General features: G+C 38.3%; 1 protein-coding gene across 1 annotated transcript in view; it reads left to right on the top strand.

Annotated features, from left to right (window-relative positions):
* TNFSF13B (TNF superfamily member 13b) overlaps nucleotides 1–19,205 on the top strand; it is an 80,810-nt gene that overhangs the window by 41,287 nt on the left and 20,318 nt on the right. Inside the window, exon 3 of the mRNA XM_053704908.1 lies at nucleotides 4,134–4,190. Within this exon, the coding sequence (XP_053560883.1) occupies nucleotides 4,134–4,190 (57 nt within the window). The remainder of the gene's footprint in view (nucleotides 1–4,133; nucleotides 4,191–19,205) is intronic.

Here is a 19,205-nt window from a genome sequence, read left to right as displayed (position 1 = left end):
TCCCCCACATAACCATGGAATCTCTATAGACAAACATTGGCAATACAATGAGTCGTACTGCAGAGCTCAGTGACTTTAAACATGGCACTGTCATAGGATGCCACCTATAAGAACCTAGAAGAACCAACAGCCCCGCCACAAAGTAGTAAACCACACAGAGCGGGGCCATTGAGTGCTGAAGCACATAAAACACATAAATCACTTGTCACACATCCTAGTTCCAAACTGCATTTGGAAGCAACATCATCAACTGTGTGTCAGGAACTTCATGAAATAGGTTTTCATGGCCAAAAAGCTGTACACATGCCCCACATCAACATGTGAAATGCCAATCATCGGTTGGAGTGGTGAAAGCACCCAGTCACTGAACCTTGGAGCTGCGTTAATGTATTCTCTGGAGTGTTTTATCATGCTTCACTATCTAGCAGTATGATGGAAGAATCTGGGTGTGGTGGTTGCTGGTAGAATACTGTCTACCAGAATTCATAGTGCCTATTGTAAATTGTGGTGGAGTAGGAATAATGATCTGGGGCTGTTTTTCTTGGATTGGGCTAGGCCCTTTAGTTCCAGTGAATAATAATCTTAATGCCACAGACATAAGTAATTGGGTGTTCCAACTTTGTGCAACAGTTTGGGGAAGGCCCTTTCCTGTTCTACCATGAGTGTGACATCCATGAAGACATGGTTTGATGAGTTTGGTGTGAAGACACTTAAGTGGCCCTGACCTCAACCCTGTTGAACAAGTATGGGATTAAATGCAATGCAGATTGTGAACCAGAACTTCTCATCCAATATCAGCTCCTGACCTCATAAATGTTCTTTTGGCTAAATGGCCCAAATTCTCACATACCTATTTTCAAAATCTGCAGCTGTTATAGCCACAAAGGGGGTCCAACTCTATATTAATGCCTATGGTTTGGATGTCCAATAAGCTCATTTCAGGTGTGAAATTTAAGTGTCTACATACTTTTGGCCATATAGGGCTAGATTATGAGTGGAGCATGTATTACCTCTCCCATCTAATGTTAACTATTCTAGAAGTTAACTTTCTGTGTGTGTCAAGTAGCAACGTTATTACAAGTTGACCACAGGATATTGTTTTTGTGATATCACATTAACACTAATGACTTCAATGGAGCAGCAAAGTTAAAAAAAACTATTACCTATACTAAAAAGTGTTAACATTTATTGCTATAAGCCCCCTACTCTACTCATCTTCTATCTTCATCCATCCAGCGCTGAGCGGCTCCATCTTCTAGCATCCTCTTTATCCGACGTCTTCTTGAATATTGATGGTTCCTTTAAGTGACATCATCCAAGATGGCGTCCCTTCAATTCCAATTGGCTGATAGAATTCTATCAGCCAATCGGAATTAAGGTAGGAAAAATACTATTGGCTGATGCAATCAGCTAATAGGATTGAGCTTGCATTCTATTGGCTGTTCCAATCAGCTAATAGAATGCGAGCTCAATCCTATTGGCTGATTGGATCAGCCAATAGGATTGAACTTCAATCCTATTGGCTGATTGCATCAGCCAATAGGATTTTTCCTACCTTAATTCCGATTGGCTGATAGAATTCTATCAGCCAATCTGAATTGAAGGGATGCCATCTTGGATGACGTCACTTAAAGGAACCGTCATTGTTCAAGAAGACATCAGATGAAGAGGATGCTCCGCGTCGGGTGTCTAGAAGATGGAGCCACTCCGCGCTGGATGGATAAAGATAGAAGATGCCTTCTAGAAGAAGACCTGCTCGTCTGGAGGACCACTTCTGCCCGTCTGGAGGACCACTTCTGCCGGCTTCGTTGAGGACTTCGGCCCGGTTGGGTGAAGAAGACTTCTCCCGGTAAGGTGATCTTCAAGGGGTTAGTGTTAGGTTTTTTTTAAGGGGGTATAGGGTGGGTTTTAGAGTAGGGTTGGTTGTGTGGGTGGTGGGTTTTAATGTTTGGGGGGGATTTGTACTTTTTTTTACAGGTAAAAGAGCTGATTACTTTGGGGCAATGCCCTGCAAAAGGCCCTTTTAAGGGCTATTTGTAATTTAGTGTAGGGTAGGGCTTTTTTTATTTTGGGGGGGCTTTTTTATTTTGTTAGGTGGATTAGATTAGGTGTAATTAGTTTAAAAACCTTGTAATTTGTTTTTCTGTAATTTAGTATTTGTCTTTTTTTGTACTTTACATAGTTTAATTTTATTTAATTGTATGTAATTTAGGGAATTCATTTAATAATAGTGTAGTGTTAGGTGTAATTGTAACTTAGGTTAGGTTTTATTTTACAGGTAAATTTGTATTTATTTTAACTAGGTAGTTAGTAAATAGTTAATAACGATTTAGTAACTATTCTACCTAGTTAAAATAAATACAAACTTGCCTTTAAAATAAAAATAAACCCTACGCTAGCTACAATGTAACTATTAGTTAAGTATAATAAGTATAATATATAAAAATAAACCCCAAGCTAGCTACAATGTAACTATTAGTTATATTGTAGCTAGCTTAGGTTTTATTTTATAGGTATTTAGTTTTAAATAGGAATAATTTAGTTAATGATAGGAATATTTATTTATATTTATTTAAATTATATTTAAGTTAGGGAGGGTTAGGGTTAGACAGATTTAGGGATTAATAAATTTAATATAGTGGCGGCGATGTTGGGGACGGTAGATTAGGGGTTAATAAATGTAGGTAGGTGGCGGCGATGTAGGGGGGGGGCAGATTAGGGGTTAATAAGTATAATGTAGGTGGTGGCAGTGTAGGGGGTGGCAGATTAGGGGTTAATAAGTATAATGTAGGTGTCAGCATTGTAGGGGGGGCAGATTAGGGGTTAATAAGTATAATGTAGGTAGCAGCGGTGTAGGGGGCGGCAGATTAGGGGTTAATAAGTATAATGTAGGTGGCGGTGGGCTGAGGGAACGGCGGTGTAGAGGTTAAACACTTTATTTAGTTGCGGCGGGGTCCATGAGCAGCTGTTTAGGGGTTAATACATTTATTAGAGTTGCGGTGGGCTACGGGAGCAGCGGGATAGGGGTAAAACAGTATAGTATAGTGTTGGTGTTTAGTGACAGTATACCAATAAAGCTGGGAAAATGCTGAAGAGCAGCGAGATTGATGACTGTTAGTTAACAACAGTGCACTGCTCATCGCCCCGTACTTGGTGTGCGGCTTTTTGACAGCTTTTTGGTAACTTTGGAGAACGTATTCAGGTCCGCGACCGCGATGTTAGGAGATCTTAGGCGAGCGTATTGGTGCTGTCGAATGCAAGTAAGTTGACGGCTTGATAAGTAGATGCCCATGTCTTCAATAAAAATATGAAAAGTACAACTGGTTGTGTGTTATCAGTTTAATTAGATTGTGTTTGTCTATATTTGTGACTTAGCTGAAGATCAGAAGACATCTTATGAGTAATCAATGCAGAAATCTAATTAATTCCAACGGGTTCACACACTTTTTCTTGCAACTGTATTCTCTTTTTTAGTATTTCTTATGCTAATAATCCTTTTATGATGATTCTTAGTTGAGCACCTTTTTGTCTTCGAGTTGAATATAAAGAGTTATGTTGTTATTGCCTCTCCAAATGTAGAACTGCAATAGCAATAATGCCAAAGACAGTGAATGCACTACCCAAAATCACTAAGAAATGTAGAGCTTACTACTTTCTTCACCCACTTTTTCTTAATTGATAGCATCATTAATGACAGCACATATGGAACCACATATTATGTCAAGCAGACATCTGCATTACATTATTTGTTAACCATCACCTTGTATCATATAAATAAAATACTTTTGGTTAATTAATTAGTAGTTTGTTCCATTTTCTTTTCTTTGCTAGATCACATAAAGCAAGATAATTGTGTTTTTGAGTAGTGTTCTAGTTTAACTGACTCATGAGTTATCAGTTATGTTATCCAGCAGACAACAAATTTGCTTCAGTAAAGGATTGTTGATATTATGGTGCATTGTTTCTGCTTGATTTATTGGGTAAGTAAAGGTATGTAAGTAACAGCTCTCAACAAGTAACAGTACAGTGTTAGTGCAACAATAGGACATGATGCAAAACATGTTGTGCTATTTTATTCCAAGAAAATGTATTTTATGGAATATGTCTGCATAACTATCTCTTTGTTCTTGCAGTGTTCCATTCGTGTTTACAGTTGATTGCAGACAGCAAAAATACAGTTCTGGAAAAAGGTAAGATATTTATTCTTAAATGAGGCATTATACATCCCTATCAAGGTATCAGAGTAAAACAAGTTAAAACAGGCAGGGGAGCTACTAAGGAATTAAGTGTAGTATAATGAGATAAGTATCTCTATGCTAAATAGACTGATGATATAATAATGTTTATTATTAAACAAAAAGCTCTATTGGCGAAATCACAGTTGACTAATGTAAAATATACAAAAGGGTAACATAAATTTTAAAATAGTTATTCTATAAAAACTGGGACAAAAGCCTGTGGAAACAATCTAGAGAGCTACAAAATATCTAAATCTGTTAGAAAGATACAATAATGTGAGATGAGCGATTTATTTAATAATGTTATTGTGTAACTAATTTCTTGTAAAAACCTGTAGCGAATCAACAGTAAGCAGTGTAAAAGACTGAAGTGATTTATTGTAGTCTATATAGATAATCAAAAAACATAAACGTATACTTAAATAGTTTTGCTAATACAAATAAAAACGTTAAAAGATGTAATGCGTGGATTTAAATGAATTCATAGATTGAAATGAACAATACGAGTTAAAACAATAGGAGTTAAAACAATAGTATCATACTGCAGTGGATAAAAAACGGAAAAATGCTGATAAAAAACAAAATGTCTCTGATAAAAAGGTCTCGATCCAGAGGTGATCAAGTTATATCTGTTGGACTTAGCTTTTATTAAAATGTTTTTACCTTTCCCCGTCTTGGTGTAAAGGAATCACACGGCAGTCCGTTGTTCTTCTGGCTGTGATGTTTGACCAGCGGGTAACTTTGGACTTCCGGGTCGTGTGCGATGATCCGTCTTGTTGGGGTTAATATTTTTGGAGAGCGTTGATTGGGTAAAAAGGACCAACCTCTATGTGTCCTTATCCCTTAGAAGGATGTGCAAGTTGTTTACATAAGCAATAGATAAACTCTATATTGGCCGCTGTGGCCGCTTCCAAATAAAGAGCCTTAGAAAAATGTCCCTCCTTTGTTGTACGATCCGCTATTAGTAATAGCTTAGTGCGATCTTTATATAACTTAGTAGATGTTATGTCCTTTAAGCTACACTTGCAGCTACAAAGGTTTTTTAGATAGCGGTTGAGGATCCGTAAAAAGGAGGTTTGTGCACAAATAATAGACTCAGAGTTGGCGATCTGTTTTTCCGTTATGCCTTTCTGAAGCAGTCTTTTTGTGAGCAGATCTTCTAAGCTACTATCGCAGCTTCAGAGTCTCTTTAGTGATGTTTGTGGGTCCAAAGACGACAGTATTATAAGCAGTATTAGAAAGGAGGGACATTTTTCTAAAGCTCTTTAATTGGAAGTGGCCACAGCGGCCAATATAGAGTTTATCTATTGCTTATGTAAACAACTTGCACATCCTTCTAAGGGATAAGGGATAGAGGTTGGTCCTTTTTACCCAATCAACGCTCTCCAAAAATATTCACCCCAACGAGACGGATCACCGCACACGACCCGGAAGTCCAAAGTTACCCGCTGGTCAAACATCACAGTCAGAAGAACAACGGACTGCCGTGTGATTCCTTTACACCAAGACGGGGAAAGGTAAAAACATTTTAATAAAAGCTAAATCCAACAGATATAACTTGATCACCTCTGGATCGTAAGCACTTACTAATTGGAGGAACATTTTATTACCAGAGACCTTTATATTAGAGACATTTTGTTTTTTATCAGCATTTTTTCCGTTTTTTTTATCCACTGCAATGTGATACTATTGTTTTAACTCCTATTGTTTTAACTGGTATCGTTCATTTCAATCTATGAATTCATTTAAATCCACGCATTACATCTTTTAACGTTTTTATTTGTATTAGCAAAACTATTTAAGTATACGTTTATGTTTTTTGATTATCTATATAGACTACAATAAATAACTTCAGTCTTTTACACTGCTTACTGTTGATTCGCTACAGGGTTTTACAAGAAATTAGTTACACAATAACATTATTAAATAAATCGCTCATGTCACATTATTGTATCTTTCTAACAGATTTAGATATTTTGTAGCTCTCTAGATTGTTTCCACAGGCTTTTGTCCCGGTTTTTATAGAATAACTATTTTAAAATTGATGTTACCCTTTTGTATATTTTACATTAGTCAACTGTGATTTCGCCAATAGAGCTTCTTGTTTAATAATAAACATTATTATATCATCAGTCTATTTAGCATAGAGATACTTATCTCATTATAATCCACTTAATTCCTTAGTAGCTCCCCTGCCTGTTTGAACTTATTCTCATTTCACATTAGTTCAGAGGGACTATTTGTTTTTTAGGGTAGTAGCTCTTTAGTCTATTTTTGGTGCACTCACTCTTATCTTGTTTTTTTACATCAGAGTAAAACAAAACATACGCCTAGATTACGAGTTGTGCGTTAGGGTAAAAAAGCAGCGTTAAGAGGTCCTAACGCTGCTTTTTTACTAACGCTGCTATTACGAGTCTTGAAGGTTTAGGGTCACCGCACAATTCTTTGGCCTTACCGCATAACGATTTACGTAAACTTTGTAAAGACTTTTTTATGGGACTTCCATAGCGCCGGTATTACGAGTTTGTCCTAGGAGGCCAAAAAGTGAACGGTACACCCTACCCCATTAAGAGTCCTAGCGCATTTAAAAGTCAGTAGTTAAGAGTTTTATGGTACAACTCCGTAACATAAAACTCATAACTAAAGTGCTAAAAAGTACACTAACACCCATAAACTACCTATTAACCCCTAAACCGATTCCCTCCCACATCGCAAACACCGCCGCCACCAACATTATATGTATTAACCCCTAATCTGCTGCCCCCAACATCGCCAACACCTACATACTATTTATTAACCCCTAATCTGCCGCACCCAATGTCGCCGCAACCTACCTACATTTATTAACCCCTAATCTGCCGCCCCCAACGTCGCCGCCACTAATAAAGTTATTAACCCCTAAACCTAAGTCTAACCCTAACCCTCCCTAACTTAAAGGGACATAATACTCATATGCTAAATCACTTGAAACTGATGCAGTATAACTGTAAAAAGCTGACAGGAAAATATCACCTGAGCATCTCTATGTAAAAAAGGAAGATATTTTACCTCACAATCTCCTCAGCTCAGCAGAGTAAGTTCTGTGTAAAAAGTTATACTCAGCTGCTCCCAGCTGCAGGTAAAAATAAAACTCTTACTGTGATCTCATGAGATTTGACTTAACTCTCATGAGATTTCATAGTAAGCTTCCTTTACCTGATTGGTGAAATAATATGAGAGTTCACGAGGCTCATCCCCTAAGCTGTCCCAGGACAGACACACTAAAATGCTGCTTAGAAATCCTTTACAATGGGAGGTGGCTACTGAGGAACTTTTGAGCTAAAATATCTTTCTTTTTTACATAGAGGTGTTCAGGAGATATTTTCTAGTCAGCTTTTTACAGCTATGCTGCATCACTTTTAAGTGTTAAAACATTTGGGTATTATGGCCCTTTAAATATAATTACAACAAATCTAAATAAAACCTACTATCATTAACTAAATTATTCCTATTTAAAACGCAATACTTATCTATAAAATAAACCCTAACTATTTAATAACTACCTAGCTAAAATAAATACAAATTTACCTGTAAAATAAAACCTAACCTAAGTTAGAATAATACCTAACACTACACTATAATTAAATAAATTAACTAAATTAAATACAATTACCTAAATTAAATTAAATTAGCTAAAGTACAAAAAAAACAACACTAAATTACAGAAAATAATAAACAAATTACAGATATTTATACTAATTACACCTAATCCTAGTCTGGAGTGTTCTTACTGAATGAAGGTACCTTTAAGATGGCGTCCCTTAGATTCTGATTGGCTGATAGAATTCTATCAGCCAATCGGAATTAAGGTAGAAAAAATCCTATTTGCTGATAAAAATCAGCCAATAGGATTGAAGTTCAATCCTATTGGCTGATCCAATCAGCCAATAGGATTGTGCTTGCATTCTATTGGATGTTCCAATGGCTGATAAGGGACGCCATCTTGGATGATGTCACTTAAAGGTACCTTCATTCAGTAAGAACACTCCGGATGAAGAGGATGCTCCGCATTGGATGTCTTGAAGATGGACCCACTCCGCGTCGGATGGATTAAAATAGAAGATGCTGTTTGGATGAAGACTTCTGCCCGTCTGGACCACTTTGCCCGGCTTGGATGAAGACTTCTCCCAGCTTCGTTGAGGACTTTGGCCCAGCTTGGATGAAGATTTCTCCCGGTAAGTCGATCTTCAGGGGGTTAGTGTAAGGTTTTTTTAAGGGTGTATTGGGTGGGTTTTATTTTTAGGTTAGGGACTTTGGGCTGCAATAGAGCTAACTGCCCTTTTAAGGGCAATGCCCATCCAAATGCTTTAAGGGCTATTGGTAGTTTAGTTTAGGCTAGGGTTTTTTTATTTGGGGGGGGGGGGGGGCTTTTTATTTTAATAGGGCTATTAGATTAGGTGTAATTAGTTTAAATTTCTGTAATTTGTTTATTATTTTCTGTAATTTAGTGTTTGTTTTTTTTGTACTTTAGCTAATTTAATTTTTTTTTTTTGTTGAGGTCCAACATCATACAAAGCATAAACAAGCTTACAGGACAATTAAACCAATAGACATATGTCTGCATGGTGATAACATTATCAAGTAAAGCCTATGGTTCACGTCTATCGTACAAAAGAAGTTAACAATGTTAAAGGTAAACATATGTGAGTAAAAAACAAACATCCTGTACATTTAATTCCTGACCTCTTTTATAGCTATGACAAATGATTTCCCTGATCAATAAATATGAGACTAATATAATTCTGGTCCTTTTTGTCATAGAGGGCAATAAAGGGTGGGAGTATCAAAGGCCGCTATCTTATATCCTATATATAATAATCAATAGGGGGATTTGCAATGGAATCTGTGTTCCTTAGCTTACTCAGTAAACTACTAGGGGGGGGGGGCCCTAGGGGGGGAAACGGAGCCAACCGATTTATAATATATGATTAGGTAAATGGGGCTGAGGGGTAGAACGTAGTGCTATCCTTGATAAATATGAAATGAACATAAAGACAATAAAATGGCGAAAACACATATAAGTGGTAAATATATGGTCAGATTGATAAGGGAGCATAATTTAAAACAATCTGAAACATAGCACAAAATATTGTATGAAATTCCATGTGGTAGGGTAAAATATTTACACCCATATCAGAGCAGACTAACAATATATAATCTCAAGGCGGGGAGAACCAGAGGGAAAATGACAAGCATAGTCATGTTGTAGCAGGAGTAATATATTATATGTAATTCCCGCCAGTAGGTTTGTAAACAAAGTAGTACTATCTGCCTAGACTAGACAATACATATAAAACAGGATGAAAACATATATAATACATAATAAGCAAAGTTACTACCCAACTCTAATAAACCTACTAAGTGTAATACACAATAATTATATATAGCAAATTAATATTTTAAGACCGTAGTTGACTGTTCGCCAGCCTAAACTTAGATGAGATAAGCTTCATAAGAGAAGCTAGCATGTCACGCACACATATCCAATATAAGGCCTGTTAGAGACCAATAGAACAACAGAACTATAGGCACACAAGGAGACCACAATACAATATATATGACTAGGGCAGCAGATGCACAAAACATGCCCCCTACTTGTAGGTTATAACATACAAAAAAAAAAAAAAAACTTTAGTAACTATAGAGTAGAACAATCATCCACAAAGTAGATCAATAGGATAACATGAGGTGAAAGCCTGCTATGTATAATTTCCTTCTAACTGTTCTGTATATATGGGGTAATAGTCAAAAAACTTCTGCCCTAACCCGGCCGCTGTCAGAGCAAAAACCTGATCCTATAGTTTATCCCCATGCTTAGTGAATCTAGTCATAGAAGTAATGTATGCCAGTTAGAAAATTCTGCTCAGGCTTTTAATGAGCTCATAAAAATGTATGGTCAAATCCTATGTTTACTTCCAAAATTTGCTAGTGCTATATACTGAAGTAATATAATGAAAGAGAGAGAGCTGTATTGAGGCTGCATGAAATGTATTAATTTAGGGTCTGATGTGCTAAACTTAGCATAAGTAGACGGCGTTCTATAGAAGACTATTGGGGAAATCTAGCAATATGTATAGAGGGCAATAACTGACACTGAAATTACAGCCATGATGAAAGGGCTAAACTAACACATGTACACCCGTATATAGCAGGATATGGGCTTTTTCATATTGTTAAATAAACATGTGGGTCCCTATTAATGATAAACAAGGATAGCATATAAAGTAAACGGTTGTGTCTAGAAAGACCCACATAAACATATTCAAGTGCATGAAAACTCTAATAAAATTTCTCCATCTGCAGCCACCAGGCAATATGGAGAAACCTACATATATTTGACTTATAATAGACTGCAGATAGAGAACTGTCAGAGCCATGTTGTATGCTCCATAATAATGTTGCTATAACTAGCTATAAACAGAGTAACCTGAACACTAGAAAAGCTAAACACATACATGAACACAAAATGAAATGTCTCTTATTACAAAAAGGATAGGCTGAAAACTCAGTGGATCATAGAGGCTATATATAAAGGCATACATTTCTAAAAATGATATTGGGTGTTTTACTTGAAGAGGGGAATTCAGTCCCATCACAAAGTTAACCGATTCCATGCCTGGGGCCAATTGGTCTAGGAGGCGGTGAATGAGACAGGCGCCTCAGGCCATAGTATAGTAAGTGTCTATCTTCTCCCCATAGCTGCAAGGTATTTATCAGCCCGATAGAAGAATTTTCACCCACCACGACAAGTGTAGGTAGGCCAAAGGGTGTCTCATTGCTACTGGTGGTACTTGGCTTAGTGTCAAGAAAGCGCGCAAGATTCCCAACCACTCTGTTCACTGCCGACATCGTAGAGCCACTCGCATTTATGTCGGTATTAGAGGAGAGGAATTTTATCCCCACACCTTCCTGTAGTAATAGTATATTGTGTTGGATCTCACCCATGTTAGAACCGGTCAGCTTATCTCTCTGTATAGGTTGGGAATCAATATGTACTCTCTCCTCTCTCTGATACTCCAATTGATCAAAATCTGCGGAGCTGTTAATGTGTGTCGGCGGCATCGTAAAACCACTGTCACGGCTCATACTGTGCATTTCACCAGAGGGGCCAGGAGAGCAGGTAACTCTCTCAAAGGCTACCACGAGCATCCATTCCAAATTAAGGAAGTAGGCATCAATTAGGGCTACAAGTTTCTCTCCCCATGCGGTAGTCGCCATCTTAACTCCAGCCTTGAGGGAGCAGTAACGTTATGGTGCTGGAAACACCCTCCGTTTGATCCAGAGAGGTGGCCCATGTTAAGCAGAAAGGTGGTACATGAACTTCATTTTATAGCTCCAGACTCGAAATACAACTGATATCTCCCCAGACCTGCTGCGTAGCATAGTGCCTGAATGCGGTATCACTGTATTCCACAGCCGCAGCCGGTCAGCCGTTATCGGGTAGTTAGTCAGCTATTTGCAGTGCGAGATCACTGTGTGACTCAGATATCATCATGCAGAAGTCTTCTATCCTTAATGAGGTCTAAAGAGTTAATAAATATAAGGAGAGTAGAGATATTTTTATGAAAATAGTTGATATTTAACCAGAGCTCCTCCAAGACATGACCTCTCACTCCGGCAGTTGGCTCCGCCCCCCTTTAGCTAATTTAATTTAATGTAGGTAATTGTATTTAATTTAGTTAGTTTATTTAATTATATTGCAAAAAAATCCAAGAAATGTTCCAGCCGACCAGAGTGTGTAGATAGATAAAAAGTGTACTTTATTAGGACCAGTTAAAACATATACAAAAATAGGCAGACTCCTGTGAAACAGTGGGAGTTAGAAAAAGTTCTGACCGGTTTCAGCCAAGTAGGCCGTAGTCATAGACATGTTGCACCTATGCAGGTGCAATCTATTTAAAACTCTTAGCTCCTCCCCAAGGAGGTTTTTTACCTACAAGTAATATCTAGATACAATCACGATCATCATGCATTTCCTATTTTAAGTTCTTATTATATAGTCTGAAGCGACTTTGACATACTCTATATGCACCAGCTAGATCTAACAATTTCAGCAAGGGTGCCCTTTAGTGAATCAAATACATAGGCATGCTTAAATGACAGTCAAGCATTAACTTTCTCCTTTAACCTTTAACATATAATATAAGGTGTTTTTTCTATTATATATAAGTTGTTATTATATTATTTGGATACACTTTATTTATTTATTGTTGTTTTTGTGTAAATTGGGGTTGCTACTATTTAGACTGTTTTATTATTGTCTCATGCATAACTGCTTGTCATTCTTTACATGTCATTTTTTACATATTGTTTATGCCTATAGAAGTCTGTCTATATATCTATTTACAATTTCATATATTGCCTTTAAGGGGTTAAACATTGGGTGTTTGTCTTCTTTTCTTTTATCACCTCCTTGGGGAGGAGCTAAGAGTTTTAAATAGATTGCACCTGCATAGGTGCAACATGTCTATGACTACAGCCTACTTGGCTGAAACCGGTCAGACCTTTTTCTAACTCCCACTGTTTCACAGGAGTCTGCCTATTTTTGTATATGTTTTAACTGGTCCTAATAAAGTACACTTTTTATCTATCTACACACTCTGGTCGGCTGGAACATTTCTTGGATTTTTTTGCAATATTTTACTTGGAGTACTGGGACTCCAATCCTCATTTACCGTTCACAGCGACATTGGATTGCCCTGTCGGGCACGCCTGAAGGAGGAGCTGAGCAGCATGCTTGCGTGGAGACCAGCTGAGCAAAGTTAGAGCTGGGAACACGAACACCACTATGGCGACTTACATCGAGATGTGCAGCAGGATGTTTTAAACGGATGAACCAAGCGGACATACCTAGGGCAGTGAGTAATTACAGCTTGCATTTTATTATGGTTTGGGACTTATTTCTCTCATAACAGGTTCTCTAATTACATATGAGCCTTGTTATTTTGTATGAGCGTTACCCCACCTAGCATCTGTACCCTACCCTAACGCATTGACTGAATACATGCCTGCTTACTACACCTGTTTCTCCATTGCTCAGGCTTGCCACTGCATTTGTAGCATTCATTAAAAAGAGAGCAACTGGAATGTTGTTTATGATAAACACAGGCATTTGATTATGCAGGACCTGGTTTTCCTGACAAATACGGCTTGATCTATCACCATCTAACCATCATATATCCTGTTGGCTCTACTTTCTTGCTTGGCAGTAACTGCAAATGGCTTGGGTTGCGACATAAGCACAATAGTGATATCATCCCCTTCATACTTATACTAACTCTGCATATTGCACTAGTAATAGCGGTCTCCACTCACGCTAGCTCATTCTGCTACTTTTGTCTGCATCATTTGTTTGTTCTCTGTTTCTTATTTAATTATAGTGTAGTGTTAGGTGCTATTGTAACTTAGGTTAGGTTTTATTTTACAGGTAATTTTGTATTTATTTTAGCTAGGTAGTTATTAAATAGTTAATAACTATTTAATAACTATTCTACCTATTTAAAATAAATACAAACTTGCCTGTAAAATAAAAATAAACCCTACTATTAGTTATATTGTAGCTAGCATAGACTTTATTTTATAGGTAAGTATTTAGTTTTAAATAGGAATCATTTAGTTAATGATAGTAGGTTTTATTTAGATTTATTGTAATTATATTTAAGTTAGGGGGTGTTAGGGTTAGACTTAGGTTTAGGGGTTAATAACTTTAATATAGTGGCGGCAATGTTGGGGGCGGCAGATTAGGGGTTAATAAATGTAGGTAGGTTGCGGCGACATTGGGGGTGGCAGATTAGTGGTTAATAAATAGTATGTAGATGTCAGAGATGTTGGGGGCAGCAGATTAGGGGTTAATACATATAATGTAGGTGGCGGCGGTGTCCGAAGCGGCAGATAAGGGGTTAATAATTATAATGTAGGTGTGATGTCGGGGGTGGCATATTAGGGGTTAATAAGTGTAAGATTAAGGGTGTTTAGACTCGGGGTTCATGTTAGGGTGTTAAGTGTAGACATAAAATGTGTTTCCCCATAGGAATCAATGGGGCTGCGTTAAGGAGCTTTATGCTGCTTTTTTGCAGGTGTTAGACTTTTTTTCAGCCGGCTCTTCCCGTTGATTCCTATGGGGAAATCATGCACGAGCACATATGACCAGCTCACCGCAGACTTAAGCAGCGCTGGTATTGGAGTGGGGTAATGAGCAAAATTTTGCTCAACGCTCACTTCTTGTCTTTTAAAGACTGGTTTCTGAAAACTCGTAATACCAGCGCTGTAGGTAAGTGAGCGGTGAGGGAAAACTGCTTGTTAGCACAGCACAGCCTCTAACGCAAAACTCGTAATCTAGGCCATGGTTTTTTTAAAGATAATTTAATGATGTATTTTTTGCTTTTCTTTTTTTTTTTTAGTGTTTTTTTTATTCCATTTTGTATGGAGAGAAATCACATAAAATCTTTGGGATTTTCTTTAACCTTATATTGTAATGTAGGAGTCTCACCTTCACATCCAGAACCCTTTGCAGTAAGATGAACAGTTCTCAAGCTAAAATTTACATTTCAGAAATTATTTGATAGACCTCGCCGTTCTAACAAGACTTCTTAGATCATCCTGCTGGAACAGAGAGCTTTTGATCATTGGGCCCTATGTCAGAATTCTCAAAATATATGATATACGCTTTATATCTCAGTGACCACTGCTCATTTATTTCCAAACAATGAAAAGCACATAATAGATAATAAAATGTATCTGCATTCCAAATGCTGTAAATATCATTGCAGTGATTTTTTGCTAAGCCAATTCAATTCACATTTTGAGAATTTGCTGTCTCTGAGCTTTCCCATAGAACATACATACATATGATTATCACATCTATAGGAGTTTGTTCTATATCCCATTTCAAAAGCATGGGTATTAATATGGTGTGTCCCCCCCCCCCCCCCACCTTGTGGTTTTAGCAGCCACAACTCTTCTATGATGGCTTTCCACAAGATATTGGAGTGTGTAAGTGGGAATTTGTACCCATTCAGTCAAAAGAGCGTTAGTGAGGTCAGGTATTGGTGTTAAATTATTATTATTATCGGTTATTTGTAGAGTGCCAACAGATTCTGCAGCGCTATAAACAAAGGCAGAGTACAACAAAACAATTATAGGGATCAAATGGGTAGCGGGCCCTGCCAAGAGTCACACTGTTGTAGTCAGCTCTTAAGAAGGCGATCTACAACAGCTGGACTCTTAGGCATACATGCTAACGGGGTTTCCTGGGATAGCAATGGAGGAGAGAAGCTGGTATAAAGAAAGGTTAGTGTAGGTTGTATGTATCTCTAAACAGTAGAGTTTTTAGGGAGCGCTTAAAGCTTTCAAAACTAGGGGAGAGTCTTGTGGAGCGAGGCAGAGCATTCCACAAGAGTGTGATGAGGTAACAAGAGAGGAGGAGAGTAGGAGGTCATGAGCAGAGCGAAGGACACGGAAGGGAGAGTATCTGGAAACAAGGTCTGAGATATAGGTGGGAGCAGTGCAGTTCAGGGCTTTGTATATCAGAGTGAGAATTTTGTGTTTAATCCTAGAGGCAAGAGGAAGCCAGTGAAGTGATTGGAAGAGAGGGGCAGCAGATGAAGATAGACGTGTAAGGAAGATGAGTCTGGCAGAGGCATTCATTATGGATTGTTATGGAGCTAGGCGGCAGCTGGGGAGACCAGAGAGGACAGAGTTGCTGTAATCGAGGCGGGAAAGGATGAGAGAGTGGATTACAATCTTAGTTGTGTCTTGTGTAAGGAAATTTCTAATTTTGGAGATGTTTTTATGGTGGAAGCGGCAGACTTTAGCCGAGGACTGAATGTGAGGAGTGAAAGAAAGATCTGAGTCAAATGTGACCCTGAGACATTGGGCATGTGGCGTAGGGGTAATGATGGAGTAGAATAGCTTGTTAGCCGAGTGTGCTGTCCGCTTCAGTGGAGATTGTCAGCCGAGTGGCTCTGAAGCCTCGGTCTGCCAACTATTGCACTGGATGTGCAACTCGTTTTGTGAGTTTATAGGAGTACTCATTAGTTGTGCCTCTGGCAATTACGTTATTACCCTATTGGGTGCCTCTTTCTGTTCCTATTTCTAGGATGATTTGCTGCATCTGATTCTTCTTGAAGAGATCTGCCCCGTTGTGAGAACACTGGTTTTTCACAGAGAATATACAAATTTTCCAGTCAACTATCATGTCCTTTTTTTATTTACTTTTAACTTACTTTTTTCAAAATTACACATTGGATCAATTTAGACATGTATTTGGACACTTTTTTAATTATATATGGACACATTGATGAACTTTTTATATAAGTAGAAACTGTATGAATTTTGTCATCTCATTCAGAGTCACGTATTGTTCAATCACTCATTGTGATTAATTGTTTATCAGTTACTTTATAGATGGTATTTTATATATTATTTTTTTTGTTTAGTTTTAGTTAACAGTAGTTGGCGCACCCTTATTTTACTCACATTGGTTTGGGTTGGTATATATATTTTTCTGATGTCCACCAGAAGAATCTAGGGCTATTGACAAAGTGCCCCCCAAAAGAGGTGTAGCAGACAGGATACAAACTAGGGGAGAGAGAGGACTTCTGGATTTTCAAGCTGAGAACGAGAACTCCAGAAGACCTCAACTCTGAATTTGATCTGATCAAATTTTGGTGAGTGGATCCTCCCCACTCATTTATTTTATTTCAGTCCATTGTAGCTTAAGTTTGTCCAATTTTGGGCATTAACCCTTTAATTTGTCATGTATAAGGGACAATGGGGGGAGGGGATTGTTACCCCTATGTTACAGGACCCCTACGGCTCCATATTGTTCACCATGGTAACTATGCAGTTACCTCCTAGTGTGTGAACCATCTGGACTTGTGAGGTTTAACAGTCCCTAGACCTGACTCCTTGCTGTAGTGACAGGTATCATGACTAACTTTTTGGGTTATACTTTGCAAATTATTTAACTACCTTTTGTCTTAAAAATCACAATATTGTGTGTCAGTAATAGTATTTATCCTGTTTAGGCTCTGGAGGAGGCTTCATAGTCAGAAACAGACTCTTAGTGTGTATACCTCTGGTACTTTTTCATTGACCTCATTCATATAGGGAACCTACCTACAGTGCATGCACTAGCACTACGCCTAAGCTATTCACTCTTAAGAAATTAAATTAATTGATTTGGTCTAGGTATAGGTCATTTTAAGTAAATTACGTCATTGTACCTAGTACATTTGCCCCGCCCTGGTCCAGTCATTTAGGCTTGACATAGTCTTAGTTTTAGTGACGTATAGATCCCCATTATTCATTTGGTATAGGAGTTCACGTAGTGATAAATTCTTTTGAGCCCATTTGGTCCCAGGTTGTTTGATAGTACCTGTAAGATTTGTGTAATAGTTTATCTCAGCAACCTGGACAGGATCTTACATTAGGGCATAGTACTGATTCCGCAACTTGAAGGTGTGTGTTGTAGGTTTGTGAACCGGATTGGTCACATTACTAGGGGTGTGAATACCTGGTGACCAATCACGCTGAGGGTTAGAGTTTTTAACTTTAGCAGAAAGTTTTCTTTTTAGCGTGGCTATGAGTAAGGCTAATGCCGAAATGCATCAGCCATAATATTTGCTAGCCTTTGTTACAATTTTTTCTGTATTTTACCCTGAGGGTATGTACTCTCCAGCTCAATGTTTGCTTGTTTATTATATATTTGGACAGTCCATCCATTAAATCTACTTTCCAGCAAACACTCAGTGCTTCCCAGTTTTTTGTTTGCATCTACAATAAACCTACCTTAAAAGGGCCTTTTGTGGGGTATTGCCCCATAGATCTCAGCTCTTTTACCTGTAAAAAAAATACAAGCAACCCCCCAACAGTAAAAGCCACCACCCAACCAACCCCCCCAAATAAAAAAAACTATCTAAAATAGCCTAAGCTACCCATTGCCCTGAAAATTGCATTTGTATGGCCATTGCCCTTAAAAGGGCATTTAACTCTTTTACTGCCCAGACCCTAAACTAAAAAATAAAACCCACCCAATAAACCCTTAAAAAAGCCTAACACCCTGACGATCCACTTACATTTTTTGAAGTCCCACTTGAACGATCTTCATCCCGTCGAAGTCTTCATCCAGACGGCCTCTTCTATCTTCATCCAGCTGGCAAAGTCCTCATCCAGGCGGCAAGAAGTCTTCATCCAGACGGCCTCTTCAATCTTCATCCATCAATGCAAGGGACACGATTCAAGATGGCGTCCCTTGCATTCCTATTGGCTAAAAAATTTGAATCAGCCAATAGGAATTAGGGCTGCTAAAATCCTATTGGCTGTTCAAATCAGCCAATAGGATTTAAGCAGCTCTCATTCTATTGTCTGTTCCAATCAGCCAATAGGATTGAGCTCTCATTCTATTAGCTGATTGGAACAGCCAATAAAATTTTAGCAGCTCTAATTCCTGTTGGCTGATTTAAATCTTTCAGCCAATAGGAATGCAAGGGACTCCATCTTGGATTGCGTCACTTGCATCGAAAATTCAGCATACGGCGGCGACCGTATGAAGAGGATGCTCTGCGACGAATGTGTTCAGGATTGACCCGCTCCGCGACTCTGGGATCAGGATAGAAGATGCTGCCTGGATGAAGATTGAAGAGGCCACCTGGATGAAGACTTCAAGCCACCTGGATAAGGACGTTTGCGCCGGGATGAAGATTGAAGAGGCCGTCTGGATGAAGACTACGCCGGGATGAAGACCGTTCAAACGGGACTTCAAAAACTGTAAGTGGATCGTCAGGGGGTTAGTGTTAGGGTTTTTTAAGGGTTTATTGGGTGTTTTTTTTTTATTTAGGGGCTAGGCAGCAAAAGAGCTAAATGCCCTTTTAAGGGCAATGCCCTTACAAATGCCCTTTTAAGGGCAATGGGTAGCTTAGGTTTTTT

The sequence above is a fragment of the Bombina bombina genome, chromosome 3, assembly GCF_027579735.1.
Source record: "Bombina bombina isolate aBomBom1 chromosome 3, aBomBom1.pri, whole genome shotgun sequence".
In the NCBI taxonomy this organism is placed as follows: domain Eukaryota; kingdom Metazoa; phylum Chordata; class Amphibia; order Anura; family Bombinatoridae; genus Bombina; species Bombina bombina.
Note: the sequence above shows the minus strand (reverse complement) of the source record. Positions and strands in the feature narration are given on the sequence as shown.